General features: G+C 54.9%; 3 protein-coding genes across 7 annotated transcripts in view; 1 reads left to right on the forward strand and 2 right to left on the reverse strand.

Moving 5' to 3' along the window:
- Positions 1 to 6,321, reverse strand: part of CARM1 (coactivator associated arginine methyltransferase 1) — a 48,911-nt gene extending 42,590 nt beyond the window's left edge. Inside the window, exon 1 of one of the 4 annotated variants that reach the window (XM_075061008.1) lies at positions 6,146 to 6,321. In XM_075061008.1, the coding sequence (XP_074917109.1) occupies positions 6,146 to 6,290 (145 nt within the window). In that variant the 5' untranslated portion in view covers positions 6,291 to 6,321. Of the gene's footprint in view, positions 1 to 2,684; positions 2,901 to 6,145 lie in introns of those variants that run through there. The other 3 variants (XM_075061006.1, XM_032780418.2, XM_075061007.1) reach the window with 3 other exon arrangements.
- Positions 6,322 to 6,969: 648 nt separating this feature from the next.
- C26H19orf38 (chromosome 26 C19orf38 homolog) lies at positions 6,970 to 13,251 on the reverse strand. 2 transcript variants are annotated; one of them, XM_032780423.2, is made up of 8 exons: positions 12,577 to 13,251; positions 11,595 to 11,918; positions 10,857 to 10,901; positions 10,512 to 10,604; positions 9,285 to 9,312; positions 8,966 to 9,009; positions 8,479 to 8,516; positions 6,970 to 8,172 (listed from the first exon to the last, which is right to left on the reverse strand). In XM_032780423.2, the coding sequence occupies exons 1-8, from the start codon at positions 12,662 to 12,664 to the stop codon at positions 8,050 to 8,052; spliced, it is 783 nt and encodes a 260-aa protein (XP_032636314.1). In that variant the 5' UTR covers positions 12,665 to 13,251; the 3' UTR covers positions 6,970 to 8,049. The 2 variants fall into 2 exon arrangements, with proteins under 2 accessions (XP_032636314.1, XP_032636315.1); XM_032780424.2 differs by having other exon boundaries at positions 7,221 to 7,854.
- A 1,013-nt stretch (positions 13,252 to 14,264) lies between these two features.
- The window catches only part of TMED1 (transmembrane p24 trafficking protein 1), a 6,839-nt gene continuing 5,890 nt past the window's right edge, over positions 14,265 to 15,213 (forward strand). Inside the window, exon 1 of the mRNA XM_075061232.1 lies at positions 14,265 to 14,306. Coding sequence (XP_074917333.1) covers positions 14,265 to 14,306 — 42 coding nt within the window. The remainder of the gene's footprint in view (positions 14,307 to 15,213) is intronic.

Below are 15,213 nucleotides of genomic sequence, written 5' to 3' on the forward strand. Positions count from 1 at the left end.
ATCCCTCACAAAGCACCAGGCATGCTGTAGGCACGAAAATATGTTGGCAGCCGATTACAGGTCGGATCCGGCAACCCTCACTCGGCAAGGACTCCCTGCGCTGAACGACAGGCCCGGACCATGCAGCCAGCTGTGATGTCGCAGGCCACGCGACACCTGGTTGGCAGTAAGCAAAAACAAGCGACACCCTAAAGCACACAGATCACTCCATGCGCTCAGGCCTGCTAGCCACGTGTTCCCATGTAGGTAGCCACTTACAGCATGGTAGAAAAGAACACAGATATTCATAGGTTTAAAGGAAGTTTTCCCCCTGTATTTAGTTTTCTGATTACAGATGCCAAACAGGTGCCCTGGGCATCTGCTTTGCATTCACTAGCCTTTCAAACTGACACGAGCCAGGTTACTTACTTACACACACAGAGTATGTTTGAGACACTCATGCTACTAGGAGAAAACTGGTACAGAGAATCTTTCACCTGGCTTGGACTGCCAGGTCTTCAGTCAGTCAAAATGTTGCAGGAGAGCATCAGCATGTGAGATGAGGAGAGACTGAAAAACCAGGGATTGTTTACTTTAAAACAAGGTGACACGATAGAAGTGTACAGAATAACCAATGGTACTGACATTGGGATGGTCTGTTCTCCACAGAGCAAGGGGTCGTGTCAATAACATTAAAAGGAAGCAAACGAAAGGAAATACTTTGTAGCCTGTGGAACTCACTGCCACATGATGCTGCTGAGGCCAGAACTCAGCAAGACTGAGTTAACAAGATAACTCTGGATAACAAGAATAGCCTGAGTTAAAATAGCAAACACCGTTTACTATCGTGTTTCTACAGTGCCTGAAATAACTCAGGTCCGTTCTTGGCTGTCCCTTGGCATGACTGCAATAAAGATGAATGCAATTATACAAAAAGTTTTTGAAGGGATATAAAATCTCATGCATCAGGTCTTAAATCTCTGACTACTGTGGATTCGGATGAGACCTTTAGAGAAGCAGATCATCCTATATCTGTCTGTAGGGTTTTTTGCTGTCCTTGGTCACCGTCAGAGACAGAATACCGGGCTAGATTGACCTCAGGTCTGATCCAGACTGGAGATTCTTGTGTTTCTAAGATACGATAGCAAAACCAACCATCCATGTGTCAGTGTAAAGCAGAACAATGTGACAGGTTAGGCCAAATGTTTAGAGGTTATTTTACTAATATTTTTAGGATTTTAAAAAAGGAAAAATTCTGTGAATTAAAGCATCTCCATTTGCAACCCCATAACCTGCACATGAAACTGATTACAAATGAGAGCTGAAATTGACTTATTTCGCTGTCCAACCTTAGAGAAACAAAGCAAACAGCTCAAATGGAGACATTTAAATTAGTTTTGGGAGTTTTTTTTAAGATTCTATTAGTTTTAATCATTTTCAGATGTTAGTAATAGAAACGGAATTTGTTCACTGAACAGATTAACTTTAACCTGATGCTGTCCCTTTAAAGTAACAAAGGGAAAGAGAAATTAAGTCTAGTGCTATCTGGAGACCTGTGCGCGCTTGGGAATCCTTGTTTTAAAACAGCCTTCACTTCTATGTGCCTTTGCTGCCCAAGAGCTGTTTGCTATCGCACAGAATGCAGAGCATAAAAAGTGTGTCTTTGGAAAAGGACAGATTGTTGCACGAACCCTAAGGAAAAAGAAAAAGCTCTGCTTTGAAAAACTAACCCACAGGAATTCCTATGTGCCCTGATAAACACCAAGCTATTGATTTTTAATCATATTAAAAAGATGCTTTTCCGAGGCCCCACGTGCCCTAAACACATACACCATCAGCACAAGAAAATCCCAGTAACACCATATAAATCATTCCCACAGGCACTCAGCCAGGCAGACACCTACAGAAACTCTTGCCACCCCTCCATCGTTATAGGACACAGAGCTGTCTTTCTGAGAGGGTTTTTGTAGGGTGCCTGGACAAGCACCAAATTCATGCTATTTCAGACCAAAGGAAGGGGATCAAGTTCCACCTCGATCTTTTCTGGGGTGTAACACTGCAACATTCCTTGTGGTGCATGGGGGGATGCTAAGGCCAGGTCACTTGTTCCAAAGCACTGGGAGAGGTTTCCAGCTGCTCAGAGCAGCGGCTGCATTAGCAAATCACAGAGAGAAAGGAAGCCCCCCCAGTAATCTGAGGCAGGAATGTTCCTGGTTTAAGAAACTGTAAAACAAAGGCTCAGTATGAGGTCGACAATTGCACAGACACATGCACTCATGAATGCTTCAAGATCAGCTGGCACCGATCTGTGGGGCAGGACATTAGACTTCTAAGAAAGAAGCAAGAAGCCCCACACAGGAGGACGTGGCCACCTCTCCACTATGTACGCTGCACTGAAAAGAAGCATTAGGACAAATTCACATTTTCCATTACCTCGTCTCTTTCCACCGCCACCTGCTTTCCCCATACTCGCTACCCGTCCAGGTCAAACAGCTGCATTGGATTCATCCCAGATGTCGGGCTAAAGAACGCCACATTGCTGAAAATGTGAAAAGCCTCTCCCCAGTATGAAACTTTCTCCGGGACGGTGCTTCAGACACTAGCATTCCCAGCATCCCCCAAGAATGAACTCACGAGTAGTTCTTTGTGCACTGCTACCCCGTAGCCTAAGGAGAGCATGTCGGTCAGCTCCCTGAATAGCTCACCTATGCTTTGTTTCCAAACTCGGAGAGCTGGACAGCTGGAGCAAGTGGAAGTCAATAATGGGGAAATCAATTGAACTGTGGTAGATTTACTCCATAAAAACATTCCACTGGTCAAAGGGGATCAAATGCAGAAAGTCAATAGAACATCTTGAAATCTGATGAAAACTCCGCTCTCAGTATTCGTGCTGTATTGTTGACTAAAAAGCTGTTTCAGAACTGTATTGACAAAGGGATAACATCAGATTTTTAAAAAATACATTCAAAAGCAAGTTTCCTTCTAGCCTCAAGCGAGTGTCAAAACAGAGAACACGTAAAGAGGATGTTACACGGGTCTCAGGCACACAATGAAAATAACCTCGTCTGTTTCATTATTTATATTACAGTAGCATGTTGAGGCTTCAGCGGAGATCTAGGCCCCCGCGTGCCAGTCACAAGAGAGTGGCTGTCTCTAAGCTCTTCGGGACAGGGGCTGAGAGGGAAGCAGGCAAAAGACACTCAAAGGTGAAGTGATTTGCTCAAGATCAGTGTCATGAACAGAACCACTGTCTGAACCCCATGCCACTGGCCTGGTCATTAGCCCCCATTACTTCTGTCACTAGCCAGGGCTGGGGCAGCACGCAGCGCACAGGGAAGGTTTTCACTGAAAGTTTACATTGGTATTTAATTAATGTAATCTCCACGGCTGATAAATGTGGTCTCGCTGTATAAACTAACCCTGCTATAAAGATTAAAGCGCGTGGGACCTCACTCCGGCCCCACAGCTCAGGAAGGAAGGTTCTTATACTACGGGTGCTGGATCTGCTTTCTGCTACATAAACCAACCCCTAATTCGGGGGGTGGGAATGCCCGGGTGAGGGATGCTGAGGGTGGGAAACAGAGCAGTGCTGGGCCCTGCGTAACCCCAGCTACAACCAGTCTGTGCACTCCAACCCACGACAGGCAGCGGCAGCCGATCAAGCACTCGGAAGATTGCTGGGAGGAGGAAAGCGAACGAAACACCCCAGAAGGAAGAGCTGGCCCAGCAGCATGGCCCCAGCCAGCGTTCCCCCAGCCCCCGACAGCTCCTCTCCCAGAGGCAGCCTGGCCGTGGCGGTCTCCACAGCCCTCAGCGGAGAAAGGAGGGATATGCACTGCTTCATCTCCTGCAGAGCAAGGCAACACTCCCAGCCAGACCGCCCTCAAGGTGGGCAGCTAACTTCATCCAGGAACAGCCCTGGAGCACCTACTTTTAACCCCAGCAATGCTGCTTTGGGGGTGAAGGAAATTCAACTGCGGCTCCAACCATGCCAGGCCACATGGCGGTAACACGGCACTCAGTGCCCCCTCCCTTGGTACAGCAGCTCCAGAGGGAGAGCGGAGACTAACGGCCTTCCACAAAACCAAACTACCCCCTCCAAACGGCAAGCAAGAGTTTTCTTGATGGCCGCTCCACGGAAGGGGAAGGGTCTGCTAGCCAGCCATCCGGAACGCCATGGAGCCAGACTTCTCCAGGAAACGCAGCATGGCACAGGGATGTGGCCTGGGGCGTCCGGCCCAAGGTCTGGCAGAGGCTTTTCCTGCCCAGTGGAAACAACCTGGAGCTGGGCACCTATAAAAAGGGAACACGGCCTCGCCCAAGCGCCACCTAGCAGTTCCTGCTCCTGCCCAGCTTCCAGACACATGCCCCTGCACAGACCTGTCCCAGAGACTTTGCACCCTGCACCCGCCGCATCCAATTCCTCCCCTCCCCAAACAAAAACAAGGAAGATGAGACTAAACATTGCAGGATCCGAACTGAAATATGCAATTAAAGCCCAGCCACAGGGTAAGGGCCCCCCCCGGGCAAACACTCAGTGACATCAAGCTGCCTCCTGCCAAGGAGTCTGACCTCGCCCACACTTTGGAGACGATTATCAAGCTTGGCACAGCAATCAAGAGCCTCCGTGAACCCCAGGGAGGGCACGCACCCGCACGCCTGCGCAAGGAAGAGCAAAGACCCAGGTGACAGAACGAGGCTGAGACATGGAGAACTTTACCATGAGCACGGCTACAAGAAGAGACTCATGGCCCCTGCAGGCCCCTGAGCTACCAGGGTGCTGCTGAGGCCCCACTTCTGGACGGGGAGATGCAACCAGCTCAGGAGCCGAAGGGCTACATGGGGCCACAAGCCCCTTAACACGGGCCAGGCCTCTTCTGTGGGCCAGGCGTCTCCTGACCCCAAGGTGTGTCCCATTCCAGCCCCTCTCGAGCCCTGCCCACCCCCCCTTCCCCCTGCCTCAACCCCCATCCCTACACACACCCAGACTCGTACCCCAATCCCCAGACATCCCATTCCCCTGCCCCATCCCACACACCCAGACCCTACCCCCAATCCACAGACACCCCATTCACCTGCCCCACCCCACCTCCCCCACAAGCCCCAGACTCCGACCCATATCCCCAGATCCCATTCCCCTTGCCCCACCTCATCCCCCCCCACACACACCCACAGACGCGACCCAATCCCCAAACCCCACCCCTGCCCCACCCCCATCCCCCCACAACGCCCAGACTCATACCCCAATCCCCAGACACCCTCATCCCCCCACAACGCCCAGACTCATACCCAATCCCCAGACACCATCCCCGCCCAACCCAGACTCGGTACCCAATCCCCAGACAACCACATTCCCCCTGCCCCACCACCATGCACCCCACACAACCCAGACTCGTACCCCAATCCCAGAACACCCCCATCCCCCACAACCCCAAGACTCAACCCCAAATCCCCAACACCCACATTCCCATCCCCCACCCCCAACACTCACCCAGACTCGTACACCCAACCCCAACATCCCCATCCCCTGCCCCACCCCCATCCAAGACCCCACATACCAGACTTGTACCCCAATCCCACACACCCCCATTCCCCCCCCCACCCCCACCACGCAGCCCCCACACCCAGACCGTACCCAATCCCCAGACTCCTCCATTTCCCCCATCCCCACTACCACCGCAGACTTCGTACCCCCAATCCCCAGACATCCATCCCCCTCCCACTCCCCCACACACACCCAGACGTACCCCCAATCCCAGACACCATTCCCCTGCCCACCCCATCCTCCACCACCCGAGAGTGTACCCCAATCCCAGACACCCCATTCCCCTTCCCCCACACACCAGACTCGTACCCCAATCCCAGAACAGACCCCATCCCGCCCACGACACGCCAGACTCATACCCCAATCCCCAGCAACCGCCATTCCCTGCCCACCCATCCCCCCACACAACCAGCTCGACGCCCAAACCCAGAACCCCATTCCTCTGCCCACCCCCATCCCCCCACACACCCAGACTCGTACCCAATCCCCAGACCACCCCAATTCCCCTGCCCCACACCCAGACTCGTACCCGACCCCCATTCCCCGCCCCCCACCCCAGACTCGTACCCCAATCCCACCCCCCTGCCTAGAGACCCCCAGGCTCTCGCCACCCCCACGCACGCTGTAGAGCGCCAGGGCCGCGCTTGTCGGGCCCGTCGACGCCTCCGAGCGCAGCGCCTGCTGCTCCTGGTGCCTGCTGGATCTCGCCGTTGGCGCCCCGATGTGAGGAGCCGCACCCGGGGACACGGACAACCGCCGCGCGCATCTTGGGCTCCGCCGCCGCCTTCCCGCCGGGCCCCGCCACAGCCCGCGACGGCCCGCCCCCGCCCTGCAGCGCCCCTCGGCCGGCCCCAGCCCCGCCGTGGCAGCGCCCACCTGCCCGCCCCGTTCTCCGCCGCACAGCTCCGGCCCCGCCCAAAGTAAACCCCTGCCTGCCCCGCCCACAGGCCGCGCGCCCGCCCCTGCCCTCACATGCCCCTGCCAGCCCCGCCTCCGCCCGCCAGCCCCCGTGCTGGGCCCCAGCCCGCTCGCAGCGCCCCTGCCGGCCACGCCCCCTGCAGCGCCCGCGCCCCTGCCGGCCCGCCCCGCCCGCAAGCGCCCTGCGGCCCCGCCCCCCTGCAGCGCCGCGCCCCCTGCCCGGCCCCCCCGCCCACGCCCTGCACGCCTCCACTCCAGCCATGCCGCCCCCCTGCCGCCCCCGTGTCAGCGGCCGCGCCCCCTGCCGGCCCTCGCCCCCGCTCAGCGCCAAGACGCCCCCTGCCGGCCCGCCCCCGCCCGCCCCCTCACGCCCCACTGCCGCCACCGCCACAGCCGACCCGCCCCCGCCACCCCACCCCATCTGCCCGCCCCCTAGCGGCAGGCCCAGCCCAGCGGGAGGGACCCGGCTGCCCACCCTGGCCGCACGCGTGGGCCGGACTCCCCCTGCCGGTGCACGGGCCAGGGGCCGCGCCAGGAACACCTGTAGGTCTTTATTGAGCCGGAACAAGAGCTGCAGTCCCGCCAGCTGGAGCCGCGGTAACACTTCGTGCTAATGGGGGGCAGCATCACCCCGCCAGCGGGACAGAGACCGGCCTCGGGGCACATCGCAAGCTGCGCCTAATCACCAGACCTCGCTCGCTTCCCGCGGAAAGAAACGTCCTGCACGCCCCTCCCTCGGGGAAAGTCACGGGCAGAGGAGAGGGAGTCGGTGGGACAGCAGTTCCTGGGGGCTTCCACGCTCCTCCTCTCGCTGAGTCCAGATGCAAACCCAGCTGTCCATCCCCAGACACAGCCTCATAGCCATCCCCCCCAGACACACCCCTATGTGCTTCCTCTGTCCATCTCAGGCTGAGAGCTGCTGCCTGCACCGCAATCCAGGAGCACCTGCCCTGTACAACAGTCTGACGACAGCTTCGTGGCAGGGGACTTTATGGAGCCTTTAAAAGCAGCAAAGAATCCTGTGGCACCTTATAGACTAACAGACGTTTTGGAGCATGAGCTTTTGTGGGTGAATACCCACTTCCTTGGATGCATGTCGTCTTTATGGAGTCTTTGGCTCTCCCCCCATCTCGGGTCATCCTGCGGAAGCACTGCTTGGAGGAAGGGGATTGCGGAGGGGTAGAAAGGTTTGGCTGGCTCATGTGAATGTCATTCCGGCTACGGTGGAAGAATCCACTGCCAGCCACACAAATCCTGACCCAAAGATATGCAACCCCAGCTGGGATCTTCCTGCTTCCAGCATCTGCCCCAGGGATCGATTCAGCTCCAGAGCTGAGCCAGTGACACTGCTCACAATGCGGGAGGTAGACTAGATTCTGGGCATCTTTTCATGGTGTCCATGTCACGTGGTCCTGGAGGGCACAAGGCTTAACTGAAGCTCATTCTCCTCCCAATGAAGATGTATAATCGCACCCTGGTAATGGTCCCTCTGGCAGACGCCTCGTTCTGGGGGTGACCCCGAGCCCAAGGAAGACTAAGGAAAGGGCCGGGGCTCAGACCAGGGGGTCGCTAGCTGGAGCATCCAGGGCCAGCCTCCACCCAGGCCGTCACTGCAAGGACTTGAATGTGCTGAAGCTGTCGGTTCCCAGAGCGGAAGCGGAGCTGAGTCTTTTCCTGGAGCCTGGGGAGATGCAGGCATCTTGGCTGCCTGTGGCTTCCAGGTCCATTTTCTTGCCAAATGCAAGGTGGGGGGCGAGACAAGGAGAGAGGATAAAATAAGGATCTATGGGGGGGGCTCAACTTGGGGGGGGATGGGGGAGCAATCATTAACCCTTTGCAAACTACACCCTCCGGGTGAGACAGCTGCATCATGCCACTGCAGTGCAAGCTCAGCCCCTGACTAGGGGGCTGTCTGGCAGCTGCTGGCCTGGGAAATACTTGCCCATGGACCCAGCAGCTGTGCCCAGCTTGAGAACAGCCTGTGTCCCCCATGGCAGCTCACGCCCTCTCCGCAAAGCCCTCGGGCGATGACTTACCTCCGAGACGGTGAACAGGCAGTTATCGAACGATATGTCTGCAAAAGGAGAGAGGAGTGAGGTTACTGGGGCCAGGTCTCCCAGACCTGCAGCCCCTCTCACCCCAAAGGGATCGCTTTGCCAACTGCCAATGTCAACTGCCTCTAGGGTGGAGCATGGGAACTATTTCCCTGTGCACAGCAATGCCCCCCACCAGGACAGGACAGAAACTGCCAGGAAATGCTGCTGAGGCTTGGAGAGGTTGACTTACTTCATTTGCAAGTCAGTGAACCCAGCAGCCTATGCTGCCAGGCCCCAGTGACTGAACCAGCAGACCACAAGCCTTCGCAGAGCCTTGAGTGGAATCCAGGAGTCCTGGCTCCTGGTCCTTCCACCTCCATACACACTGCTTTGAAAATGTCACCCGCAGCCTCCTTCTGGCAGCTGTCAAGGCTGTCTCAGGTCACCCTGACCTCACAAGGACTTGGTATTTGACTCTAACACAGACCTGTTGTGGGAAAGTTCGTTTCTGTCCAGCACGATTCCCGATCCCTGAAAAACAGACATTGTGAGATCCATAGTTAATAAGGATGCTTTGCCCTGCTCCAGCCTCTCCCGGCCTCAGGAGACATTTTCAAAACCTTCCAAGTGACTTAGGACCCCAAATCAAATTTTCAAAAGGGATCTGACCACTTTGGCACCTAAATCCCATTGAAAGCCAATGAGAATTATGCTCCTTAATGATTTCTGAAAGTGCGGAGAGTTTCTCCTTAGGCCACATGAGCCACTGTCACCAAGTGACATTAGATTTCCTGAGCGTCTCTCACCTTTTCAGCTGTTGTCTTCTGGCATTAACTGGTAAAAAGAAAACAGATGTTATGGTGTCATAAAAGCAATGCTAGGGGTAAGATTAGATAGATAGATAGGTGTGTGACGGGTTGGGTCACAGAAAACCCCTTGGGACTGCCACCTGATGTGCTAACTCTACCGTTTTCCCTGCCAGCCTGGGACTCCAGTACCCTGTCTTGTTGAGCCAGACATGCCAGCCTGCTGCAACCCAGACCCAGGTCTGAACCACGTCCCCCCAAAACTGCAGACTTAACTGAAAACAGCTCAGCAAGTGCTCCTGTCTCCAGCACCCAGACACCCAGCTCCCAATCCCAAATAAATCCATTTTACTCTGTATACAGGGTAAACTCATAAACTGTTCATCCTCTATAACACTGATAGAGAGATGTGCACAGCTGTTTGCTCCCCCAGGAATTAATTACTTACTCTGGTTCTGTTCCACCCCCTCTTACAGCTTTGGCACAAGGTGGAAATCTTTTGTGTCTCTGGGTCCCCACCCTTCCTTCTACATGGAGAAGCCCCAGGTTTAAGATGGATTCCAGTACAAGGTGACATGGTCACATGTCCTGGGAGACCCCAAGCTGGGCCTGATTCACAGGAAGGCTTGCAAGAAAACAGACCTATCCACAGTCAATTGTCCTGATTAATAGGATCCATCAAGCTTCCAAACCACCATTAATGGCCCCCACTTTGCATAATCACAATAAGACCTCAGAGCTCTATTCATATTTCTCGTTTCAGATACAAGAATGATACATACATACAAATAGGATGATCACACACAGTTGACTATAAGCTTTGTAATGTCTGCAATGTTTCAGAGTAGCAGCCCTGTTAGTCTGTATCTTTGTAATGATACAAGAGATTTTTTGCATGAAGCATATTCCAGTTACATTATATTCACACTTATTAGCATATTTTCATAAAACCATATGGAGTGCAATGTCACAGGGTGTATGGGGATAGATAGATAGATGGGGGTAGATAGAGAGGGGTGGTGGTGGATGGGAATAGATAGATAGATAAGAAGGGGTGTGTGGATGGGGATGAATAGATAGATAGATAGAGGAGGTGGATGGGGAGCGAGAGAGAGAGAGGAGAGAGCGCTGCTCAGCTCCCATGTCTCCAGTTGAGATGAATGGGAGTGGTGGGTTCTCAGTAATTCTGTGTATCAGCCCAGGACCCCGTTTCTGCATTCCTCGTACCTCGCCTGACTGCCACGACTGCTACTACGAGGCTCACGGTCAGAAGCAAAGCTCCAGCCACGCTGAGGGTCACAGGGAGCAGCCACGGGGAAGCTGGACAATGCAGAGAAACAGCTGGCATTACCTGGCCCTATTCAGACACCAAAGGGACCCCACACAACCCTCCCCACTCCGAGCACCAGACTGTATCCGCAACTGGGCAGCTTTGGAACAGGGTGAGCACCCCCCAATCTCCGTCTTAGCCATGGCCTTCCCCGTGGTTCTCCCCACAACCCCCACTTGGGACACTAGTCTTGTTTCCCAAGCCCTGGCAGATTCCCTGCCTCCCTCTGTCCTTGTCCTTACCTTGTGGAGCAGCCGTGGGAGCTGGGGGAGGGGCACTTGGAGTTGCTGGGGAAGGGAATGTTGACAGATTTTCAATGGAAAAGGAAGGAAGAGACAGTTTGAAAAGTTGCTTTATTCACACCGGTTTGCAGAGTCAAGATCAGGCCCCAGGAGTCCTGGCAACCCACACCCTGCTCTGAAGACTAGACCCCACTCCCTCCTCCAGCCAGGACGGGACCCAGGGGTCCTGACACACAGCCCTCCTGTTTGACCCATGAGGCCCCACTCCCACCCAGTACTGGGAAGGAAACCTAGGAGTCCTGTCTCAGCCTCATGCACTACCTAAACCAAAATATCTCCCAGAACCAGCATCAGAGCCCAGAAGTCTGACACCTAAGCCACCCTTGGTACCTTTCACCATGCATCTCCCTGCTCTCACCACCAGGAAGGCACCTGCCACACAAACTCTTCAGCTCAGCCTCGGCCAGCAGCTTTGAGTTGGACTAACTGGCTTGGTGCACCTACCTTTTGCCCCAGCAGAGTAGGACTGGAAGAGCACTGGAGGGATGAGAGGCATCAAAAGACCTGGGGGAGGTCGAGGGAGCCCAGGGCCGGGCTAGCCGGGGCCCGCGGCTCAGGACAGAGGGGCGCCGGCAGAGCTTGAGGGGTGGTGGAGGGGGGAACTGCACTACACTTGCCCACACTTCCCTGCTCTCGCCTCAGCTCAGCCAGTTTCCCTCGGATCTAAAAGCCCTTTACCTGACACTGCGACCTCCACCACATTGCTGAACTCTGACATCTGCCTGGCACTCCCGTTGTAGCTGCGGTACCGGCACCAGTACTGCCCGGCATCCTTCACGGTGACGTTCCACAGGATGAAGGTGACGCGATGCTGGGCCTCCGAGGCAAACAGTGTCTGTACGGGCTGAACCAGATCTGTCTTCAGCAACCAGAACTCGCTGTCCACATAGGCTCTCGGCGCGATGCAGACAAGCCGGGTGGAGTCTTCTTGGGCAGGGGGGTCGGAAGACATGTCCAGGTAAAAAAGTGGGGCGGGAGTTAGGCTGGGACCTGCCAACGAGCCTGGAATAGCCAGGGGAAGATGGAGTGAAGTGATGACACAAGCTGCCCATAGACTGACAGCTTCCTGCACACCACAGGACAGGCTCCTGCCCTGCCCACTGGGGACAGCACGGACTGTGGCCCACTGGGGACAGCTTCTGCCCTGCCTGCCCCTGGGGACACAGGAAGCACAGCAGCACGAGCTTCAGGAAACACCTAGGAGTTGATCCACAGCTCTCCGAAAGAGGCCTCAGAGGGCACGGCCACACTGCAGTAAAACCCCTGTGGTGCTGGGTCGACTAGTTCGGGCTCGCTGGGGCTGGCCTGCAGGGCTAACAATCGCAGTGTAGACATTTGGGCTGGGACTGGAGTCCTCCAAAGTTTATGCCAGGGACAAATTTGACCCAAAGGCTCAAATGGGTGTCAACGTTACTCTGCTGCATTGACAGCTCCCTCCATTTTCCTGCTGAAATCCCTTCTGGAGATAAAGCCCAGCCCCCATGCCCTACAATTGCCAAATCATTGTGCAATATCTATGGTCACTTACTCCCCTCACCTCCCATCTATAACTGGCCTCAGATATACGATACAGCATGAGCTTCTTCAGGTCCCTCGTCCTGGAGGAACACTCAGAGGGAAAGCTTCAAATACAGTTTAAATTGAGGGAAAGAGAACATACCAGCTAAGAGAAACAGAATCCTCAGGCTCATCTTTCCGCTGAGCGTCCTGGATCTTTGGTGACTAGACAGTAGGAGCCCAACATGCATGGAAGGTTCCTAGTCAGAAGCACACGAAAAGGAGAAGGAAGTTTTGCCCAAGATGGAATTTCACCATCTCAGAAGGAAATTACAGAATGTCCCTGAACGTAAAAGGGCTTTTATTTCTTTTCCTATGGCAAATTTAAAGCCTCACATTAAAGCCAAAGGGCTGAGACCAACAGTGACCTCATCCATGGTATAAATTACATGCCAGGTTTTGGACACAATTCTCTTCTCACACCAATCTGATAGTGGTGTGATTCCACTGACTTCAACAGAGTTACTGAGAGCCAAGGCCAGTGATCTCAATTGTACAAGTGTAAATTCAATGGAGTTACTCCAGATTTACAGCGAGAGTTGACTAAGATCTAACTCAGGCCCTAAATCTTGTGACGGTTTCCTGGGATCTTATCGTACATCAATGGACTGCAGCTAAGAACCGTTTATATTTCTCTAAATCTCCAAATACATGAAACTCCGCTATAATGCAATGTTTGGGGTCCAAAAACTTCAATCGCGCTAAATGCGGGGTCGTGGTATAGTGGGGTTTGTCAGTGGTCCCCAACGCAGTGCATTGATGTGTGCTGCCTAGTGCACCTAGTGCCCAGCAAGGGAGAGGAGCTGTGGCTCCCTGCCTCCTGGGGACAGAGAACTCCGGGGCTGCGGACACCGGTTCTCTCTGTCCCCAGCAGGTGGGGAGCTGCGGCTCCTCTTGAAGCCAGAGAGAAACCGCGTCCCTTCGCCTGCCGGGGACAGAGAGCACCGGTGCCCACAGCCCTGGAGTTCTCTGTCCCCGGCAGGTGTGGGGCTGCAGCTTCTCTCCCCTGCCATGTTGTTGGGGACCATTGGTACAGTACCATACTGTATTATACCTTAAAGGGGAGCCAACCTGTGATCGCATTATATGCGATTTCGCCTTATGGCGGGGCGCATTATTGCGAGGTTTGACTGTACAAGTTATATGCGAATCACTTCCCCCATTACTGAAGTGGGACACAGCACTGCTTGCACAACATTTTGACAGGAAATGATGAATAACCTCATGACTAGCTGAAAGGGAAGATGCCCCAGTTGAAAGTTAGCAGTGGAGACAAGTAGAACGAACAAGCACAGGTAGAAATGCAGTCGCTGAATATCAGAGGTGCAATGATGCACATGTATCTGTACCTGCATGTGGTCTTGTGCGTGCATGTGTGTTATGAATTCTCCCTCTGTGCCCAACCCAGAGGGTGTGTGTCTCTTAGAGTTCTCAGCCTGAGAGCTTGGCTCTTTAGCTTAAATTGTAGAAACTCACAACGTTCCCTGTTCAATACCTGGTACGTTGGCCATCACATGGAAATTTATGTGTTCAAGTGTTGTTTGCATGAGTGCTGTCTGTGCATGGGCAGACACACAAGCGGTGTGTGGAGCACGTGTCCATCCCAGCCCCCTACTAAGCAGACATCAGCCTTGCTTGTGCCTATGGCAGTTCATACGTGGTTTCCAACCAGCCTTATTCTGTGGAGGATCTCTCACTGCCACACTCACGCGACGCCACATTATTGTGACTGAAAGTTCATCTGCATCCCTGGGATACCGGCAGCTGCTTCCTGTTCATTGGAGCAGCAAGATGGACTCTGTCCCATCTGCCTCCTTCCAATTCCGTCGCACAGTGAGAGGGGAGCAGGGCTGATAGACAACTACCACTTCCTCCCCCTGCCTAGCAAGGTCCTTATCCTGCCCCACTCCTTATGGCTTCTGAGCCCCATGAAAATATTCATCTTCCCAGCAGCCCTGTGAGGCAGGGATGGCTCATTCTCTGACGAAGTGACTCACACAAGGGAGTCTGTGGCAGAGCTGAGCATTGAAACCAAAATCTCCTGGGTCCCAGCCCGGTGTCTTAACCCCCAAGCCAAGCCGCCCTTCCTGTCTGAGCCCATCCTCCGGAGGGGGGCATGATGGGGGATCCCCTGCCCCCAAAGTTCTGCTCCCTGGGTGTTTCCCACCCGCGGAGGGGCAGGCAATGGCCAGACGCCCTCCAGAGGCCATGGCCCCAGCCGCCCTCCCAGCCCTGCCCAGGCACCCGCCCTGCCCCAGCCCTGGCCCGGCCCTGGCCCTGGCCCTGAGCATTGACCACTTGGCCAGGTGCATTGTGGGACTTCGGCTCCCTCTGCAGCATCATCAGAGAGACCAAACCAGAGGGACCAATGGGCTCATGGGCAGGGATGCTGGGCTGGACCAATGGCCTGTTCTGATACTGCATGATGGTCAGGCTGGCTGGACCAATGAGCTAATCCGATACGGCAAAGGGTGGGACATGGCTGGGCCAATCGCTCCTTCCGAGCCACAAAGACCCCCGAAGGCCGGCTTGACCGGCTTTAGGTGACTACACAACTGCCTGACAGAGCCGCCTGCGCCTGTTCGCTCAGCTCTTTCCCTAGGCTCAGCCGCGGGGCCCTTGGCCAGGGGAAGGCTTCTGCCGCCTGGGGGCTGCGGCGCCCGTTTGCCCGCGGATCAGGCTTTTAGCGCAGCCGCCTCTGCCCCAGGCCGCGGCCGGCGGGGCCCTCCCGCCCCCCGAA

The sequence above is a fragment of the Chelonoidis abingdonii genome, chromosome 26 (assembly GCF_003597395.2).
Source record: "Chelonoidis abingdonii isolate Lonesome George chromosome 26, CheloAbing_2.0, whole genome shotgun sequence".
NCBI lineage: Eukaryota > Metazoa > Chordata > Testudines > Testudinidae > Chelonoidis > Chelonoidis abingdonii.

What these genes read in the sequence shown, in the direction of transcription:
- C26H19orf38 (XM_032780423.2), bottom strand. Translation starts at nt 12,664, where the DNA reads ATGCATGTTGGGCTCCTACTGTCTAGTCACCAAAGATCCAGGACGCTC. An exon ending in GATTCTGTTTCTCTTAGCTG is followed by an intron (nt 11,919 to 12,576) that starts GTATGTTCTCTT and finishes TGGCTATTCCAG; the next exon opens with GCTCGTTGGCAGGTCCCAGC. An exon ending in TCCCACGGCTGCTCCACAAG is followed by an intron (nt 10,605 to 10,856) that starts GTAAGGACAAGG and finishes TGCATTGTCCAG; the next exon opens with CTTCCCCGTGGCTGCTCCCT.